At 32.7% G+C, this 22055-nt stretch overlaps 1 protein-coding gene across 1 annotated transcript; it reads left to right on the top strand.

Moving 5' to 3' along the window:
- Positions 1–4265: 4265 nt before the first annotated feature.
- LOC126740619 (ribonuclease H1-like) lies at positions 4266–6286 on the top strand. The gene is made up of 4 exons (XM_050446722.1): positions 4266–4472; positions 4740–4831; positions 5917–6092; positions 6145–6286. Exons 1-4 carry the CDS (start codon positions 4303–4305, stop codon positions 6232–6234), a joined length of 528 nt encoding a protein of 175 aa, XP_050302679.1. The 5' UTR covers positions 4266–4302; the 3' UTR covers positions 6235–6286.
- The last annotated feature ends 15769 nt before the right edge of the window (positions 6287–22055 follow it).

Genomic DNA, 22055 nt, shown 5'->3' with positions numbered 1-22055 from the left:
TATCCCAAAAAAGCGTGGTACATGATAAATATATTTTTTTAAATAGGACCACCTATTTTTTTTTGCAGAAATAGGAGTCTGATTTGAGTCTCGCTTTAACCCTAAAATTATTTTGACCTAAAATGCGATGTTGCCTAGTTATTAACAATTAAAGAAATTTTCAAGAAAATCAGTGTTACACTTATATATAAATATTTACCACCGACGTATTAATTTTTTTTTAAATTTATGTGAGTCCTAAGCTAAGTTGATTTTATCTTTCGAAATTCCAAAATATTTTTTATTATACGGGGTGATCAAAATCGTTACTTAAATAATGATATTTTCAAATAAATTTTGAGCTTTTTTTTTTTTAACAAAACACCCCGTATCTAATAACTCGTTTTGATAAAACATTCCTTTATCTTTAATTTAATACAAATAAATTTGCCATTATCTTTAACTGTTTTCTCAAAATTTATTCTTAAAGGTAAAATTACATATTTTTTTCATAGGCATTACAACGTTTAATTTTACTTGTATAAAAAACAAACTAGAATAGAAACAGCTTTAAATAAAGAAATTAAATTGACATTTACCAAGTAGATTGTAAAAAATCCGAAAATTAGAGTAAAACAAACACGGACTTCCAAAATACATAAGTCTTTCCGTAAGGAAAATGCCACAAGAAACATAAATATCACTCCTATTAAGCTGCATCAAAAATTCACCAAAAACATTAACAACATTAATTAGAAACATTATAAATAAGTTCTATCACAAAAATTGCTAAAAATATCTACCGTTTTGCTCTAAACAGCCGTACGTGCGAAAGATCTTTTAACTTCTAATAAGTGGAAGAGGTAGTCAGTCTAAAAGACTCTTGTATATATTCCACAATATCTTTTCTAGTAGATTTCCACACTTCTCCACAAGAAGAAATCCATAAGCAATAATTCTGGTGACCTAGGAGGCCATACAGTGCGACCTATCCAAGTTTAACCCATTAATACCTAGCGTCCCTTATAAGGGACCAGCAAATTCCTTGCAATAAAAAAAAAGTGGGGATACATCGAGCACTTAGAGTTGCAAACCATATTTAGCAGACTTGATTCAATGTGTCAGGTGTTTTTGTTTTCTACTTCTTGCGAAATTATTTATGTGTTATTGAAAATGGATCCCTCCATGTACTCTACTAGGGGTCAAGGGTCAAGTTTTATTTTATGTATGTGTAAATAAACATTTTCCGCATTGATTACTAATTGAATCTTTATAAATAATGTTCAAAGAAAATAGTAAAGGTCATCGAACCCCTAATTGTATAACCGCCAAAAATACGTTACTACATATGTTGTGTCCCTTATAAGGTACGCTAAGCGCTAGGTCTCCTTTATTGCAGATTGACTTTAGCTCAACTAATGAAGTGTTTAGAGGAGGATGACAACTTGCCAGAATCTTACATCTATATTTTACCTCCAGATAATGGAAATGAGACCGAGGTTGATAGCGACGATTCTGACGACGAGCATGCAGCGAATATAAATCACCTACCTCGCGGAATCCTATCTCAGGAATGTGAAATAGCTTACGTAAATGACTCTGACGATTCTGACCCTAAAGATTTACTTCCCTTATCTATCCTTCAGAAAAACCTAAAAGGCAATAACATAACAAAGCAACAAACAGAGTACGCGTACCAAAAATCAGGATGGCAGGAGCCTGATCCTGATACTGGAGTGACCTTGTGATTGTCTGTAGCCCTAGTGAACCCTCACAGGATGCAAAAAATGCAACTACCCCGGTTGATTTTTTCAAATTGTTTTTCAATGAAGAACTTTTGACGTTGATTATTACGGAAAGTAATAGGTATGCGCGGTAGAAAAATGTAGAACTAAACTTAACTCTGAACGAACTGCATGTGGTCCTAGGAGCGTTTCTTTTATCGGGATATGGAAAATATCCAAACAGAAGACTCTATTGGTCGAGTGAAGAAGATATCCCAAAAATATTACAAAACAGCATGCGTTGAAATCGGTTTGAGACTCTACTAAAGTATATTCACTTTAATGATAATTCAAAATTCCCCCAAGATGACAGGCTTTATAAATTGAGACCCTTGATAGATCATCTAAACCTGAATTTTAGAACACACAATAGCTTTGATGAGCATTTATCCATTGACGAGAGCATGGTGCCATATTATGGAAAACATTAAGCCAAGCAATACATTCGGGGTAAGCCCATAAGATTTGGCTACAAAAATTGGGCTATTTGTTCAAGTAGCGGATACATGTATGGTTTTGAGATTTATACCGAATAAAAATCAAAACAAAGAAAAAGAAAAGAAATTTGGTTTGGGTGGAGATGTAATACTATCTTTACTAGAGCAAGTCGAATTACCTTCAGGTAAGGGTTATAAAATTTTGATGGATAATTACTTTACAGGTCTTCCTCTCTTTGACTATTTATCGAAAAACAATTATTGTGCCACAGGAAGAGATACACAATATACAATAAGAGATAATCGTTTAGAGAAATGTCCGGTACAAACTAAGAAGTGATGATGAAGTGACTAATGGAATAATCAGCAAAAGGGAAGCTATAAGTATTATCGAAATGAAACCAGCATGCTCGTACAATGGAAGTTGTTTCTGTTGCATGCAATTTTGAAATCACTGAAGTAACTAACACACTTCGTTGGGACAGGGTCACCCGATCTAAGAAGATCGTCCCTCAGCCGAAAATAGTAGCCAACTATAATAAATATATGAGTGGTGTGGATAAATTAGACGGTCCTGTTGCAGCTTATAGATCAAGATTTCGACAAAGGAAATGGTATTGACCACTAGTTTTATATTTATTAGATGTATCTGTTGTGAATGCTTGGTTACTTATGCGAAAATTGAAAACAAATCATCCTGACTCTGTTAGTTTATTGGCGTTTCGACGATACATATCGCTAAGTTTTTTGCAAAGTTTTGGTACTAAACCCCTGCAAGGAAAAACCAGAGTGCCTCGGCCATTACATGACGTACGATTCGATAATATTGGGCATCTGATAAACTACAATGAAACCGACCGCCGATTTGCCCTATGTGGAAAAAAAAGTCAATTCATCTGCGAAAAGTGTAACATTGCATTGCATCCTAAAATTTATTTCAAACTTTACCATGGTAACTAAATTATAATGTAATTATATACGAAACATAATAAACATGTTATCTTACTTTAATTATTATTTTTTTCCTTTTGCCCAACGTCCCTCTAAAGGGACGCCCTAAAACAAAGGCTCTAGTGAATTAAAACTTAAAAAACAATTTTTTTATGTTTGTTAGACCCATAATAAGGTATTTTTTCTAATTATAATTTAAAAATAAAACAAAAACTAACTTTGGGCACTAATGTGTTAATAAACAAGTTAATTTTAATAACTAACAAAGATATATTAAATAAGAAATTTAGAAAAACTTCTCCTGCTACACGATTTTTAGTACGGATCAATAACAAAATTATGTACTATTGCACCCCAAACATTGATGCTCCATATGTGTTGAAAATTATTGATAAAAACTCGATGAGGCTTTTCTGTGTCGTAAACACCAAATTTATGTCAATTCATAGTATCATTCCTATGAAACGTACATTCATCATTGAAAGGCACAAATTTTTAAAAAAATCTCGTTTTCTGCTGCTTGATTTTGTGCCCATTGACAAATAGTTATTCTTTTTTCAAAATCATTTTTGGCAAATTCTTGATGTAACTGCGCATGATAGGAATTTAGGCGATTTCGATATTTCTAAGTTCTCACTTAGTTGTAATTTAATAATTAATTTCCAATGTTGCAACGACCGACATGGTGATTACCAATTGGTTTTCTTCATTTAAAACTGTTTTCGTTCTAGTTTGCTTTTTATACTCTACGCTTCCAGTACGCTCGAATCGTTCTTTTAATTTCGCCAACACTATATCATCAGGATATCGGTTATTACGAAAAATTACCGATAACGTAAATCATACTTTCTAATTCTCTTTACTTTACTAACATAAATGATAAGTAAACATTATAATTGGCATACATCACAAAACAAAGAATAAATTAATTATGGCCAACTTTTTACTTGTAAGAAATAATTTTTTATTTTGATATGAGATAAGCATCAGGGCTTAATACTACTATTATTTTATTATGGTTATTACAACTATTCATTTTTTTCTTAGTAAAATGTGTTCGAAATGGAATTGAACAGAGTGACAAAGCGCTTGTCATATTTTTCATTACATTAGCCTCTACAAGCAGTAACGTTGGGCAATCAAAAAGACCTATGGATGAAGAATCAGATTTAAATAATCACCAACAAAAAAGGCCTAGAGATGACATTCCCCAGGATTCAAATGAATATGCTGTTGCATATACAGATGGAGCATGCGAAAACAACGGAAGAGCAAACGCCAAAGCTGGAATTGGAGTTTGGTTTAGTAATAATTGTCCTTTGTAAGAATTAACTTTTTTTCTTTTCTGCAAAATTAGAAGAATTAAATTAAATTTGTTAAGTCCACAATAATATTTTTGTCACAATGTTACACATAAAATTTTAGAAGAGCAATTCTTACATAAATTCCTTTATAGTTAATTAACTTTAAGAATTATTTAAAAGACTATCTGATAAATAATTATTCAGAATAGCTTTTGAGATGATTAGAATGGTATTCTACATACTATTAAGTTAAATCAAGATATTTCTTAGAAATATTTTTTTAGAAATATTTCCAAGCCTGTGGTAGGAAGATCAACTAATAATACCGCAGAAATCCAAGCGCCGGTAGAAGCCCTCAAGGTTCTATTCGACTTAGGTAAGTGTATGCTAACATTAAGTGCTTTTTCAATTGTCATATTATATGCAGTTAAAGTGTTCTTATAAATTGTGTAAAATTTGAAAAAGTCGTTTTGTTTAATATCGTTTTGGGCGGTGGAACTTAGGTATAGCTGTATCTAACGATTCTAATATACAGAACGAGTAATTATTTATTTTTATAATATAATATTATACATAGCGAATTTTTTAGAACAACTAACATTAGATAATATTATTGTTATAGCAACATAGTTTTAGTGTTTTATTCCCTCTCAAGAAGCTTATGTTTCTCTTCTAGAAATTTTAAGTTTTTCTGGCTATTTTTATTACAGGAATAAAAAATGTGTAAAACACATTCGATTATCACGTCCCTGAGCAAAAAATATTTGTAACAACTATGTACTTTTCCTAGAATATTGTTTAATTACTATATTCTAGTTAAATCACATTTCAGTTTATTTTGGATATCTACTAATTTTAATGATAATTTTTCATAAGAACGCACATTAAAATAGTTTAGGTGACAAAGGTATTTAAAGATAAATAAAAAAAATTGGAAAATATTGAAATTAAACACATGCGAATTCATTTTGAAATCACTGATGGCATGCTCCTTATTAAATTTTCAATAATATTTTGCTCAATTAGTAGCCATTTTTCTTGCATACATTCAAAGCAATCTTCACGCCTGGCATAAAGGTTACAGCATCCGCAACGATTTATATCAATAGCTCGTAACTGTGTTTCACGATCAAAATGTTTTATTTGCATATTGACAATGTTGCACGCATAATTAAAACAAATTAATACTACACTGGCAACAAAAATTATACTCAATATAATTTTTAGTTTATTAAATATGCCTTGAACAATTAAAACTACTTATTTAATGTCAACAAGAATAACGTAATATGATGATTGTCATAAGTATGTTCAAAGGAATGTCCAACAAATAATAGGTAAACACAATTTATCTTGGAAATAATTTTTTCGTGAAAAAATAAAACACCCTTTTTTCCTTAGACCATTTTGATGTGTCTATAATAAAATGTATATAAATTCACTTTAGTAATTTTGTTTAAGGTTATTCAAAAGTTAAGATAGTAACTGACTCTCGATTTACCATAAATTGTATGACTAAGTGGATGCCGAAATGGAAAAGTAACAACTGGAAATTGGCAAATGGTGGGCCCGTTAAAAACAAGGAAGATCTAATCAAACTCGACTCAATGTGTAAAAAATTTAAAGAAATTAAATGGGTATGCTTTTCGGGTTTCAACGAAAAATATGTTTTAATATTTTTAATTATAGGAATACTGTGAGGGTCACAAAGGCATTTTAGGGAATGAGGCAGCAGATAAGTTGGCAAGAGACGGAGCTCAGAGATATATTAATAGCTAAATATCTATTTTAATTTTAATTTATTTTAATATTATCGCAGTAATAAATAAGCGATTTAATCCCTTAAATTGTAAATATTTTTGTTTTATTTTAAAACTTGACAAATATTTTTTTAGGTTTTGAAAACATTTTCAAATTAGACTTTAAAGGTTAAAAGACTAGAAGTTTTTTGAAAATCCCGGCACACCGAAAATTGAATTATGATAATTTAGTTAAGGAATTTTTATTTTTTATTCGAATTGTCATTCGTAATGAAAAATATGTGTCATTCTTCTTTTAACAACAAATTTTGAGAAAACGGTTAGTGATAAAGGCAAACTCGTCGGTATCAAATTCAAGATCAAAGAATACTCTATCAAAACGCGTTACTAGATACTGAATGTTCTATTTAAAAAAATAGCGTAAAATTGAATTCAAAATGTCATTATTTGAGTAACGATTTTGATGACCCTGTATAAAAAAAATACTTAGCCAAGAACTGGTAAATATTAATATATAACTCAAACATTGATTTTAGTGAAAAATTCTTTCAATTCTTAATAACAAGGCAACGTGGCATTTTAGGGTAAAACTGTTTTAGAGTTAAAGAGGGAATCAAATAAGACTCCCATTTCAGAAAAAAATATAGGTGTTTCTATTTAAAAAAAAAATCAAATTATGTACCACGCTTTTTTGGGACCAAATTTGTATCAACCAAACTAATCTTAAAAAGTAGCTCCTCCAACTTAATTAACATTCCCCCTATTAAAGATTTTTTCCGTTTCAAGGTTTAGCCGCAATCGAGCACCGCGATAATAAATGGACACCCTGTATATTGAATCTAGAAGCTTAAATCTACATTAGTATGATTTAAATAAACCTACAATGGTACTTCTCAGAATAATCTTTATTTAACTTTTGCTTAAAATTAACTTCTTTCTAAACCCTTTTTTTATGTGATATTTAAAATATTATGGACTATTTAAGGGCAATTTATATTAAGTTATTAGTTAGTAGGTTTTGGAAAATTGATCTTGCCATTAGTGCAGTCTGAATGCTACTCTTGATGAGCATGCTTATCTAGCTTATCATTGCTGGTTTGAGTATTTTTCTTCCTTGTAAAGTCTGCAATAAATGTTTAGTTTAACAGGAATTTTTTTTTTTTAACTCATTCTTCTTTACTCTTGTTGTAGCTGATAAAAATTACTTGCCTTATTTAAAAAAAAGTACCCTACACTTAAAAAAACATGTAATTACAAAATCTTTAAAGAACATTTTTAAAGTTTCGCATACTTATACTAGAGGTCACATTTAGGACGTAGCTTCCTCACAGATAGTATTGCTAAGCTATTCTGCCGTGCTAAAACAAAAGGTCGTATTGAATGTTGTTAAAGTTTGAAAATAAAAATAATTTCATAAAAGATATTAAAGGATGGTTTTAATTGGATTTCGTGCAAAAAATCAAGTGTAAATTATGAGAAAATTAAATTTCTGCGTTTTTTATCATACAAAGATGGTCTTTTAAATTATATGCTAAATATTCAATTGAACAATGAAATAACTTATATTTCATTACTACCTAACATAAAATATTTAAGAGTTACCATAGATTTTAGAGTTTACCATTTTCGATATTCGTCAAATATTTCATTAATTACTCATTAGTGTAATATAAGAAATCGTCAATAGAATTCCTCACAAACCACTACAGGTAGGAAGTTAATAGCGCAATATTATTTTACTTATCTTTTTACTAGACGTTATAATTTTTTACCAGTAGAAATGAGACATGTTATCTGTGGTGTTATTCTAGGTATATTATAGTAACTCATTGGTTACTGCAAAAAATACAGCTTATTGATGATTTGGTAAACATTATAAATTAACATGTCCACTTATATGTTCTTTTAATTTTAATCTTGATTTGTGTCTTGCTTTGGTGCAGTGCGGTAAAAACAGTTTTTTAAAGAACTACAAAATATAGTAGGTCTTTAGTTTGGTAATCCTGTTACAAAAGGTGTTTTGTTAAATTGTTTGATTTTTTTTTTGGTTTTGATTAGTTTTATGAGTTTTAATTAATTTTTATGCGTTGGTATAGAAACTAAAATAGGGTTTTATTTTTCTTTTTTTAAGTGTGCAATAGATTTATAGTTTAGTTTGTTTGTTTTGTTTTACAATTTAAGTTTATATTAAGGTGACAAAAAATACCAGTAAGTCCTCGCGTAGCGTACACTTGCTCCTGAGGGCTTGAGGCATTATGTATTTATTGACGAAACAATGTTATTTAATTTACTTGCATTTTTTATTATTATTATTATTATTATTATTATTATTATTATTATATTTAAAGATTTAAAATTTACTTAAAAATATTGTTTTGCAACCGTATTGATTAAAAACTCTTTGTGCTATAGTGTCAACACGTTACTGTAATTTGTATATATCGTAACAGCCTGTAATTGTCAATATTACATTTAAACGTATTTTAGTAATAGCGTGTTTTGTACTGAACACATTGGTTGTTTTATTCTTTTAAAATCAGTTGTTTAAAAACGTTTTTCCTAACCAAACTTTTTGAGGTTATATTTTGAACAATGAAGTTGTAAAAAATTTACAAAATCTATTAATGTTGACTAGTTTGAAAAATCTTATAAATGCGATATTTGCTGCACTGCTATTTTTTCACAGAGAAGAAAAACATTTGGGTCTATGTGCCAGTGATTAGAGAGACATAGTGGTTCAGAAACGCATCTTACTGTTTTTTGTAAAGACTGTCTGCTTTTGTTTTAAAAAATATCTGTACAAAAAACAAATTTATGCAGTTTGAAGAAAAAAACTAGTCGTTGAAGGGCAAAATTAGTTTAAATTCAAATTTATTTAAAAAAGTATACCTGTTTACAGAAAAATCATTTAGTCAGCTTACAATTTCTAGGCATAAAAAAATATATTTGGAGTATCTAGATAACTTATGTACCTTTATGTACTACTTTTGAAATTACATAATATTTCAAACCGCCATAGTGTCTGTATTTTCCGTTCTGGTTTAACAAAGACCCGCTACCACATTACACATACTTACCCAAAAAATAAACAAACCTAAAACAAAATTATTCTGACAATTACTCAAAGTTCTAGAGATTTTGTATAAAAAGAAGCTTAGTAAGGGAGAGAAATGTATTTATAATTTGAAAATACTTACTGTAGGCTTACGTTGTCCCTCTTTTTGTTTTAATTTTGAGAATAAGACTATCTACTAAATTTGCTTTATAACCATGAATGAATGCTATTTAATTTAGAATAGTTCTTTCGTTTTTAAAATCTGGTTCGAAGTTTAATAAACGAGTAACGTAACAGTAAAAGGAAGTTATTTTGTGAAAAGGGGTGGTTAGAGCTGAGAAGAAGATTTCCGAAAAGATGAAAGTAATAAAATAATTCTTTTGAAAATATATAAAGGGTCAAAATATATGTTTTAAAAAATCAATAATCTTCTAAAGCTATTTTATTTATTTCACTCCTTGCTGGAGTACTACGAAATTTTTACTTTGTTCTATTGACAAAAAAAGCTGTCTCAGATGTATTCTTCCCCCGTAAATAAAAATCCGAAATTAGAATAACAAAATTCAATAATTGATTTATTATATGAATCCTTGTAAATAAAATTCCAAAATTTGTCATATTTAACAAATAAATTCAAAAATCACTGGCACCTTTTCAATACTACTATACTTTATTTAGAGTATTGCAGCATAGAACAGCGAGCATTCAACAATCTTTTGTCAAGTCTTTATCGCTTGCCAGATTTAGGCAAAAATATTAAAGCCGTTTCATTCTGTGAAAAAAAATTAATTAAAAAAAAATATCCTAAACTCTTTACATTTGCGTAATAAAATTTAATGTGATTGGTGAATTTAATATATGCGATTGGATAAATTTATAGTACAGTCGTGCTGTTTGAGAATGGATGCAAAAATTAGATAGAGAATGAAATTTTGACAGTAAGTTGTATGGGTTGAGAGAGTGCAAAAACCAAAAATGCTAACAAAAATTCCGAGGCGGTTTTTTTTACGAGATGATTGGGGGTGGTCTTGGATTGGCGCTACCCCTTTGCACTTACAACTTTGACTCTATGAGATAAAATTTTCAGAAAAATCAGAGCTACCTTTTCTTCTACAGAGCCGAACTCATCCGAGTTTATTTAAAGGGTGTAAAAAGGGGGTGAAGTTTTGAAAAATTGATTTTAAATTAATAACTTTCTTGGAAAAATCCCATGAATTTTTTTCAAATAGGTAAAAATTTTTTGAAAGTTAAAAAATTCTTACCCGAAGAGATAACTCGAAAAAACTGGTTTCTAATATGCGCCCTTTAATTTTACAGCCCATTACAAAAAAAGGTAAAAAGTGTCAAAATTTCATCCTCTATCTAGTTTTTGCATCCATTCGACCATTTCTAATGACAGCACGACTGTACTATTATTTGAAATTTGGAATTTAAAGCTCTTTTTTTTTTAGTCATTATCACTTCATATAGTGGCGTATCTAAACTTACTTATAAAAAATGTTTAATTTTCGAGTCATTTTCTAAGTTAGTTGAGCTTTCCGAATAGGGTTAGTTTATTAGTAGGAACATTATGATAGAAATAATATTGTGATTTAACTTAGGAATACATTTTTTTTATTAACAACGTCAGATTTTTTACCTAACTTTGCTGAGTCTCTACATTTAATTATTTCCCAGTTATAAAACAAAACTAATTAAAATAACATAAAACGCGATTGTCCTCAAATATGTTGGAAGTACTTAGAAATTTCTACATTGTTTTTGCTTATGAGGACGAATAATTTAGAAAAAAAAATGCTCTAAGCAAGCAAGCGCAGAAAGTCTAAAAAATGTTTATAGATTTGCTGCGATAAAACAATCTAGATTACCTAAATCGGGATCCAAATGGGATTCAGGCAAAATGAACTTCCAAAAACTAGACCCTATAGATAAAATTATTATTTAGTAGGACTCAGCCACCTTGCGCCCCATAAAGGTGCCGTCTTTTTCTGGTCTGTTAAATACTTGAGACTTTGGTGTGTACACTGCTCCTCCTAGTTATAATTCCAACAACGTAATGGTGTTTCGGGTTTTCTAGCTCTAAGTTTGAAAAATTATTCAAGCCTCTTAAGGCGGTCTTTGAGGTCAAATTTTGAACTTGATGATTCTGCCCTATACTCTAATCCATTGGCCCAAGATTCTGATATGGTTTCATAGTAAGCCATTTTTAAAGCATGCCTAGTAATTGGATCTTGAACTCCAGCAATTATTCCAGGATATAGAGATTTGTTCTCAAAACTCTGTTGACGCGAGAGGGTAAGCCAGATTTACAACTCAAGCAGCATTGACCTTAAACTGTTATAAACATTCAGCAGGTTCTTGTCTCCTAGATTTAAATTGAGCATGGTATATTTGTTGTAGATGGACTTCCTGCATCTCATCTCTACGCAACAATATTTTGAAACTAAGCTAATCCTCACATAGCACCATTCATAGTATTTCTGTAACTTTTACTCTCAGATATAGCTTAAGGTCGATTAAATTTTTTTCGTTAAACAAGCAGTTTCTCCTGCGCGGCAGTAGGCTTAAACTAATTCAAGTAAATATTTCATGGTTTTCTTGTATTTTTTTTGTTTCTCATCGTGTCCTTTGTGTTTTTGATCTCTTTCTTCTTATACGGCATCTGCTTATGCTTGTTCTTGTTTTTTATCCTGCTTCTTTAATAGCAGCTTCAATAATTTTTTTGATCTCCGTCTTGGCCTAAATTCTTGGTAAAGGCATCCACTAACTTCGGAGTAAATACGGTATTGTCATTTATTATTTTCTGCTGTATACCAGAACTTCTTATAACTTCTTACAACCTAGAATCAAATTATTGACCCGTTCAGCCTAGTCTTCAATATCATGTTAATCTCCATGCCACCTAAGCATTGTTGTGATTGTTGTTGCTTAATTGTATTAAGTCGTTAAATTAACTATTGTTCGAATATCGTGGTTGACGAAGATACGCTTTGCTATATGGGCTTGTTTTTGGATAGTAAAACTAAACCGAAAATTTTGATGTTTTGGCAAGTGTAACCTACTAATATATACTACATACGTGTGCTATTTGTATCATCAGCTGTTTGACTTATAAATATAAATTTTATGGAGGAACAATAATAAGAAATGATTACCATCACCATAAAATTTCATAAAAAACGCGCACACTAAAATTTTTCGTCTTACATGTATTGAAGCAACGAACTAGTTCATAGAACGGGAGATGATCGAGTTAAATGAAGTGCGATATTTGTAAGCAGAAGGAGGAATTAAATAAAGATTTCGTTAAATGCGATACCTGCTCTCTACCAATTTGCAAATTATGTGCAGATATTACTGCATTAGAAGTAAAAGTCCTCCTATTATCGAAGGGATCTAAGAAATTTTATTGTAAAAAGTATCAAAAATACAGTGCGAGTCTGTAACTTCGATAATAAATAAATATGGGGCATGTATGCAAAAACGCTTGGATACGTCAATTAAGATTGTAAGTTGCGCATTTTCTACAAAGGTTTTTTTTTATATAGGTTGTGCCATATAGGCGTGGCTAATGCCAACTTTCTTTTTTTTAATGGGACACCCTACTTGTTATTATATTTTTGGATTCTGCAGAAAATTTCAAACATTTTAATGTATCACATGCCATACCTTTATTCACCTGTTTTTAAGTTTTGATTTTTTATTTTAAAAATCATCGAATATTTTTTTTTGGTAACAATAAAAATCAAGTAACAGAATTATCTGACACTATTAATATTCAAACAAATGATACCTCTCTGCCAGTAGTTACTGAAGCGAAAAATTTGGGAATGTTTTTGGATAGTGCCCTCTCATTTTAAACTCACAATAAACAAAAACTTGGTATAGCATATATGCGTTTAAGAAAAATAAACTACTTAAAAAAATTTTTGCCTCCAAAAACTATATATTATCTATGCAAATCTCTTGTTTTATTAATTTTCGACTATAGAGATCAATTTTCTTTTTTATCAATTTTAAACTATCGTTTATCACAACTCTCTTGCATTAGGTAACTCTAAATCTATTCAAAATTTCAAAATATATCCATGTGTTTTTCATTTGATATAGCTTTTCGAAATCACATTACCCCACATTTGAATAATAATTTGATTTTATCCATTACGACACCGTTTGATCGAGTCTTCGTTTGTTTACGTGATTTTACAATGCCGCCGACTATCGAGAATCCCGCCGACTGTGAAGTACGTGGTGTAACTCGTTTTCTCTGTGCTAAAGGCTTAGAAGTATTGAAATGATCAATGCAACCGCGTAGTGTAAAACTTTTAAAAAACTGCGCCGCACAATTCAAAACAAAAGGCGTGGCATGCTGAGTGCAGACGTCGTTTTGCTCTACGATAATGCTCGTCCACATTCAGCAAATCACTTCATTTGGCTGGGAGCAATTGGACCATTCTCCATACAGTCCCGATCTAGCGCCTAGCGACTACCATTTGTTTCTGCACTTGAAGACGCATTTGGCGGGGAAGCGTCATTCTGATGATAAAGAAGTAAAAACGTCTGTTAACATTTATTGGTGAATTATCTAACTTTTAAATTGGATCAATTAGTTTATCTTTTATCGCAAAAATTGTGATACACACTAATGACATATTGGAATTTCGAAAAATTATTTCTCTTTCGATATCTTTCGCAAGAAACAAATCTTGCTAAAGCTTAAAATCCTTTTCGACGCTCTCGGAAGACTTAAGGGGAATATTTGAAAATATTTCTGGGTAAACTTTCTGACAGCGAAAGTAATCAGGTTTAACGTCCCAAGTTTTGTTTATAGTTATACGTAAGACTTGTTAATAAAGTTTTTGAGTGAAAGTCACCAAACTCGTGATAAAAACTATATATTTAAAAAAAAATATAATTAATTTTATTTATTTATTTAACTAGGAAGTAATAAAAGCAGCTTTAAGCTCAATCTAAGATAGTTAGCAAACTATATACAACTTTTTAACATAATCCAAAATGAGGTTATCTTCGACTATTTACTGTGGAACTCATTCTGACTTTTGGCCCTTTGAAACCAATATAACCCGCGCGTATAGGGCTATGCGGTCAATAATCCCAAATTTATCGGGTTTTATTGTGTTTTGCAGCTGCTGCAAACACGCTGCTATTGCCACTAGTCCTCACACCAATATCAATCGGATTTACTTTATTGAGTCCCGGATTTGAACAGCAGTTTGTCGAAATTGACTGTTTCCTGTTGAAAGGTTACCTTGATGAATACGTTTTTTGTTTTCATTTTAACAAATTAAGATTTATCAATTCAATTACTTCCGATTTGTAAAATACCACTTTACTTTTTGTCACAAAATTCAAAAGGTATAAAGCAGTCGCTAGCTGAACTTATTGGAAACAATTTTCTTATCCCAATATTGAGAGGCGGGAAGAGGCGAAGCAGATAGCGGACTGAATAAATTTAGTATCCACGTGTTCCATTTAAACGTCCAATTCGTTTTGAATTATGAAATCGGAATCAGGAACAGGACGCGGTTCGGCTTTAAATCAATTCGCCTTACGAGACGATGTGAATTATGCCTTAATAGATTCATAATGGTCCACTATGTTCTGATGGCTCTGCATAAGTTCTCTTATCGCGTAATCCACCGGGAGAGATTCCACGATATATGGGATCATTTCGATACGATTTAAGGTAACAATGACTGGAATTCGTGTACTAGGTTCTTTATTCTCCTAATAAACCCTTTAAATGTTAGGAATTTTAATTTGATTTGAATCGATGTATTCTAAAAAAAATTAAATGATCAGATCAAAAAAAAATTTATATAACTAATATTAACCTTATATTAACTAATTTGGAAGATAAATATTACCAAATTAAGAGATTATTCAGTAATATGACAGCTTTTCTTAAGGATATTTTAATAAGAATTTCACATATAGGGTGTCAAATTTAAAACCGTAGACTTCAGTACTGCGCACATTCTAGGAAAAAGACAACAACACCTGTAAAATAAAATAGAGGAAAATCTAAAATTCTTGTATTATTTAATTTTTTAAAAATAGTTTAATTCCACCTTGTTTTACTACTCGAAAAATCAGGAAAAAAAGGATGATTAATTAATAAATTAAGTATGTCAATAAAACATAAAACTTATTATATTATTTTAATTTAATAGGTATTCAAAATGTTCTTCATTATTTTCTTGACCGTAGCATATTCTTTTTTCAAATACTCCTTCAACGCTTTAAAAAACTTCTTTAAATTTCAAAAATAGGTGCCAAAATGAAAATCCAACTTCTTGATAGGAATGGATATGTTCAAAATGTATCCCTTCAGTTCTACATGTGTCTGGTAACAGGTATTTAGCATTTTCGCATTTGTATTTCCTTATCAAATTTATAACATATAAAATTTAAGTATGTGCACGCTCTTATATCTTTTAAGTGAGATTTTAAATATAGGATTTCCTTCTCCACAAAGAAAGCCCTTGGAGTCTCAGTCTCAAATCTAAGAGCTGATCATAAGAAGAATAAAGACCTCCTCTTATGCACAGACAAACCACTCAGCTTGCCAATATTTGCAGCTGTTTTTACATTTACCCACTATACTTCCAATCAAAAGTCACATCTAATGCCAGCAGTGTACAGCTATTGCAAGAGGTCTCGTACCTCACTTCCTGCCGCCGATCTTTCGTAACTAATACATGATAGTAGCTTTATTCACAGCCTAACTTATATGTTTACTTTGCCTTAGTTTATTGACACGATATACCTTTATGTACTTAATATGCTGTTTAATTTACATTGCTTTTATACATACTTTGTCTACGATTTTTCCAGTTTGTGAAAAGTATAAGCTCCATCTTATCAAGATTGACACAGAGCCTTAATACAAGTAGCACTATGAGGGTGTTAGTATTTTTTCTAAAGTTCAGCAAGTTGTTATGTTCGAGAAATATATCACAGAGACGAGACCCGATAGAAAGAGATCTGGAACCAACTGTCATAGAGCGCAGTGATATGGACACGTTCTAAGCGCCTGGAGATGCACTTGATATTCATGTGTGGCATCTGCCTACCGAGTCAGGTCAGATATCTTCCTTCTATGCACCAAACTACTCAAGCTTTCATTTGTCTATGGATCTAATATAATATATGGTCTCTATGACTCTTTTGAATGGAATCAAGTAGCTTTAAAGTATGTTTAGGTACAGAGGTCTATATGTAAAAGCAATGATTAAAAGCTGTTGTGGTGTATACGAAGCTCCAAATTTTTAAGTCGCTTTAGCTATTGACGCTACATGATCATACTAAGACATATCAAACCAAACTCCACCTTCACACATAGCAACAAACTGACGAAGATAGCGGAAAAGTAAGCACATAATAAGGCTTGGGGCAGCAGAGGTCCAAATTCTTTATAAATGACATTTATTTAATATCTCGACGTGGTGTGTCCATCTATGGCAACCTTAATAGATCGGTTCTCGAAGAAGCTTCCAAGCCAAGCAACGAGAGTTGGTGGCAAATCATAAATATACAGTTAGTTTAAGAGGTTTTCATGTCAGACTCTATTAAATATTTTTAAATATCCAGAGCTGTTGCACGAGATTCGCTATATTTCTCAATAGTCTCAGTTCAAACATCTATGATTCAGGCTAACAGATCGCCTGGCTTTCACTAGCCGTTGGTGAAATTCAGGTATTTTTTATTATATTTTTATTGTAAGCATCGTTTTTACCTTTTTTGAATATCGGTTAAATTCGCGCAAATTTCTAGTCTTCAGGGAAGAGACCTCTTCTGAACGAAAGAAAAAACTATTTGCACAACAGTGGTATTACCATGAACGCAATTTTTTTGATACTATTAGCGATATTCTATCAGGACCGGTGGCCTTGTTAGTGTTGAAGCCTTTGAGAACTTTCTTTGTAACGGAAGACTATCTCTGGCATCAAACAAGCCTTCCTTGGCAAAGTCGGTGGTGCTTGCCCTTGTGGGACTACGGTAAAGTTTGATGGGTACATCTGACCCAGCAAGTATACCTTTTACATTACGGTCATTGCAATGACACCACCTTCCTTAGTCAATGGTGGATTTTTTGATCCACAGCCACTTTGATCAACTGCTCTTGCTATAGACCAGAATAATTTTGATCCATTTGAGCCAATGTATATCAGAAATGTATTTTTCACTTTCTTATTATATTTTTCAGACCGCTCTTTGACCTCGGTCAGGTGGGATTTCGTCCGTGGACTAAGGTAATCCAAGAGAGAAGAGCAGTCCGTCCACAGAAAAGATTTCTCGATCCCAAAGAATAATGCTCTGAGTCAGCAGGAATGCCCTTAGCAAAGAGCAAACACACAGGGCAAAACGGTACCCAAGAAGAGTAAAAAGGGTGGAGGATCAGAGGGCGATAACTATGGCCCTTTAAAGGAACTACCTCATTTATCGCCCAAACCAGGCGAACCTGAGAAACATAAAGGGCCAGGTGTCAGGGAACTGTGAACTTAGAAAATCAACATCGCCCTTATCCAAGAACCATGAAACTGCAATAAAGGTCGAGTCTGTGGACTAGGTATAACGACTGGTAAACGAATAGAATCACCCTTTGGCAAAATCCCTGGTTATGTATGCTTATCACGAATAACTTTAACCATTTTATTCTCTCAAATCTCAGCGACAGGGACACCATAGCGGCCCACCTCTTCTTCCCGGCTGGTGCATCATATACTCTGCATACTTCCCGGGCGATGCAGCAAAATAACCTCTCTCACAGATCGTGCAAAATCTAATTGAATACTGCAAAAAGAAAAACGTACAATTTGTCCAAGGATGTGCAAACTCGCACCAGACAGCCTAAGGAAGCACAAACAATAATCACTAAGATGAGTCTGTCTTTAACTATATACTTGAGGAGGGGATAATAATTAATAACACAGGCCATGAGGCAAACTTTATCACTAAAAACAGAAAAGAGGTACTAGATTTAACTATTAGTTCAAACTCTATCCGAAGCAAGGTCAGTATCTGGGTGGTGTCATCGGAGCCATCATGCTTAGATCATAGACACAGACGATTTAACATGGCTAACGGTAACAGACCCATAGTTAAGTAGAGGAACGTGAGAAATACTGACTGAACCGGATATAAATCGACCCTATAGAGGAACTTACTGTCCTATGACAAAACTATGAAGAATCATGATCAGCTGAATATTCAAGTCCGATAAAGTTTCCGAACAGTATAAGGTTCAATCACCACTAAGGGTGAAGCGGAATAATCGCGGCAGATGTTGGTGGAACAACAATCCTTACAAAATGCGGTCTGAAGTACGCAAATTATTCAACTGTGCCTAAACCAGTAAAACTTGGAGCAATATTATAAAACGTTAACCGACTACCATAAGGCTGGGGTCGATAAAACGCCCCGATGGCACTTCACACAAACCAGACGAGAGACACTTGAAGTCCTGAAGCAAACACACTTCCCCGGATCGGTATTGCTTTATGATTTTGAAGAAATGGCTGGGCCAGAATCCCGGCGACCATCCACAGAAAACTGGCTTTTCACCAGAAACATAATTTTGCTTAGTGCCGTTAAAGGTACTAATAAAGCATTTCAGCCCTCTAAATCAGTAGGAGAGGACAAAATCTACTTAGCATTTCTTTAAGTTGGCCTAGACCTGCTTTTAACCTACGTTAACACTACTGTTAACACTACTTAAAGCCAGTCTAGCATGGGGATACATTCCAACCGGCTGAAAGGCTGGAAAAGGTTATTGATGGACACATCAGAGATGGTGGCGCTGGAGAAATGTCCGCTCTATGTCTACCATCATGCCTACTATGTAGATAAATCAATAAACTAAACTCTTAAACCCGCTGAAATAAAAAGGAAGTGGCAGAGGCGGCCTTTTTAGCCATAAAAGGGGAATTCAACAATAATAAGTATCATAATAAGTGTGCTGCCATGCTCACTCTATGAATTGACAGCAGCAAGAGGAGTCAGCTCTTTTATCTCCAATTGGATCAAAACCATGCTAAGTGACAGAAGAATAACGCTCACTTTACACGGCGAACGTGTGCACTTCACGGCCGCGCTAGTTTGCCTGCAGCGAGGAGTAACTATCTCCTTTCCTGTGGTCGATACTTGTTAATGATGTTGGCCATAATTCGACTGTGGGAGATCGAAGTCCAAGCTTATGCAAAGGATCAGGTGCTCCTGTTAAAAGGAAAAATTTAGAAAGCAATCTCAACAGCAGTACTGAACATCATTCTAAAATGGTGCGAGAGGGAGGAAATGTCAATTTTTCTGCATAAAATGGTAATAGTGCCATTTACCAGAAAAAGAAATATAAGCGAACTTAAACCGCCAATTCTGAGAGGTGAAATATTTTGAGATAATCTTAGATAAGGCGCTTAATTGGAACACGCATCTAGACAAAACAATCAAGAAAGAAAAACCGACCCTATGGAAATTTCCCAGAATATGCGAAAAAACCTAGGGAATGAACCCAAAACAGATATAATGGTTATACACATTAGATCATTAGACCTACGATATCTTACAAGGTGGTGGAACAAGGCAAACTTACAAAACTTAACAGCCTTCAAAAAGAAGGCTGAACTGGTTCAGCAGAGAATGAGCTTATACTGCTTGGAAAAGGGAACAAAATTACTTAAACATGTATTGCCGAACATGCTGGGCTTACCGGAAACAAAGCGGCTGACAAGCTAGCCAAAAAAGGAGCAGAATCCAACGTGATAGATCTAGAACAAGCATTAGGCATTGCCTACAATATGGTAAAACACAACATCACAAACCTGGTGCACAATAAAACAAAGCGCTACTGGGAGGTATTACCAGGACACAACCATGCGAAGGGTTTCATACCGGACGTAACAAGAAAGGTAACGGATACCATAAGGGAACTCAACAGGAAGTACGGAAAAGCCGTAATGGGAATGTATAGCCACTGCAGACTGCGTCACCACATTAAATAGGATTAGTTTGGCGGAAATCACCGAATGCAAACTATGCATGGTGGAAGATGAGACTGCAGATTCAAGGCAGATGTCCGGCACTAAAGAGAATCAGACTGGCCATTTTCAGCAATGCCTTACCGCAGACGGAAGATATTAAGATTGCTTCTCCCAATTAAATTATCGAACTTTTAAAGAGAGCGTACTTAAGTGAGGTAGTAGAAACACCTAGGAGTGAGCCACAATAGACCCAGGGTCGCAGTGAAGGGACGCAAAGTACCCTACTCAACAGATATAACCTCATTATATTTTGCTTTGCAGCTATCGAAGATTTGCTTGCACGCATTTCTCACGGCAATAAAGTTGACACGATTTGTAGTGTTTGGCTCTTGTAGTATTTTTGTTGTTGACTGCCTTAGTACAACTTTATTCGAACCACGGTTTGCTGTATAAAGAGCGTTTTCTAATACTCGCCAGGCTGTCATAATGGCCAACAATTTTAATTTCATTTTTAGATAAGACAATAACTCTCACATGGGAGCTTTATATAGAAATTTGTGTTGAATCTATAAAAATCGTTTTGTTTTGTTTAGTACATTGTTTAATTATGTTCATATTTTGAATCAAAAAATTACATTTAAAAATAGCTTGTTTTTTCACACGAATTTGTTGCACGACTTCAACACTCGACCATTCTTTAAAACTTAATATGATCTATGAAATCGTGTAATCTAAAAGGCAATTAACAATATGACGAATTAAACTGATAAAAACTGAACGAATTCTTCTCTAAAATGAATAAGAGGCAAATTTTACGTTGTAGACAAAAATATATGGGAAAAATTGGCGGTAAACTGCTCTTAAGCTAAGGCGGCCTTAGTTTAAGATTCATAACATTTATCTTGATGTTGTCAAAAATCTACTGTACCTTAATTATTACATGCCCTTGAGAAAACAAAATGGATTATCATCTAAAGATATGCAAGATTAAGAAAAGTTAATATGAGATCTCTAAGAGGAATAAACTTAAACTAAGCTTTTTTTTGCTGAAATAAACTTCATTACATTCACATGCATCTGCTTAAGCGGATACTTCATGAAGCAGACCTTGCAGAAAAATTTTCAAAAATATCTCTTATATGTTAAAGGTGAGCATAAAACCTATACACAATGATATGGAATAATAAAATAAAAGTCTTCTTATTGCTATAGCTATACCGGCTTACAAAATGACGATATTTTGATGACAATTAATTGCGCAGCTTTTACTTGTTTACAGCAGCAGAGATCGACCCCAGTAGCACCGTGGGCAAAGCGTTCACGATGCCATCGTGTGGTCTCGGGTTCAAATCCCGGCATGGGCATGGTTGTTTGTGTTTGTCTTATGAAAACAAAACATTGTGGTTCGGAACCCACGGTAAACTGTAGGTCCATAAACAACAATATTGGGCGGCCGTCGAAATACGACGCGAGTCCATTGTATTTGAGGAAGAAGAAGAAGGAGCAGCAGAGATACTATCAAACTTGATGATATAATTATATTATCCGCTTCAATACTGTGAAGACCGATAGGAAACTTTTTTAAGCATTTAATAAGTTATTTAATTTATTAACTTGCTTAAATGCTCCTTGTATGCTCAATAAATATTAGCTTAATATTTTTTTAAGAATGTTTACAAGTATATTTTTCTTTTAGAATTTATTTTCTAATTCTGCCACCAGGCAGATCACGGTTATTTTTTAAAATCCAAAAGCGATTAACTTATTAAAAATTAAAAATTGTCG

This window comes from Anthonomus grandis, chromosome 9, assembly GCF_022605725.1.
Source record: "Anthonomus grandis grandis chromosome 9, icAntGran1.3, whole genome shotgun sequence".
In the NCBI taxonomy this organism is placed as follows: domain Eukaryota; kingdom Metazoa; phylum Arthropoda; class Insecta; order Coleoptera; family Curculionidae; genus Anthonomus; species Anthonomus grandis.
The sequence above is the reverse complement of the archived record's forward strand: the minus strand, read 5'-3'. Positions and strand labels throughout refer to the sequence as shown.

Excerpts from the sequence above, each read along its gene's own strand:
- LOC126740619 (XM_050446722.1), top strand. The coding sequence starts at position 4,303 with ATGGATGAAGAATCAGATTTAAATAATCACCAACAAAAAAGGCCTAGA. Across the intron at positions 4,832-5,916 it reads CAAGGTTCTATTCGACTTAG|GTTATTCAAAAGTTAAGATA; the intron begins GTAAGTGTATGC and ends ATTTTGTTTAAG. Across the intron at positions 6,093-6,144 it reads AATTTAAAGAAATTAAATGG|GAATACTGTGAGGGTCACAA; the intron begins GTATGCTTTTCG and ends TTTTAATTATAG.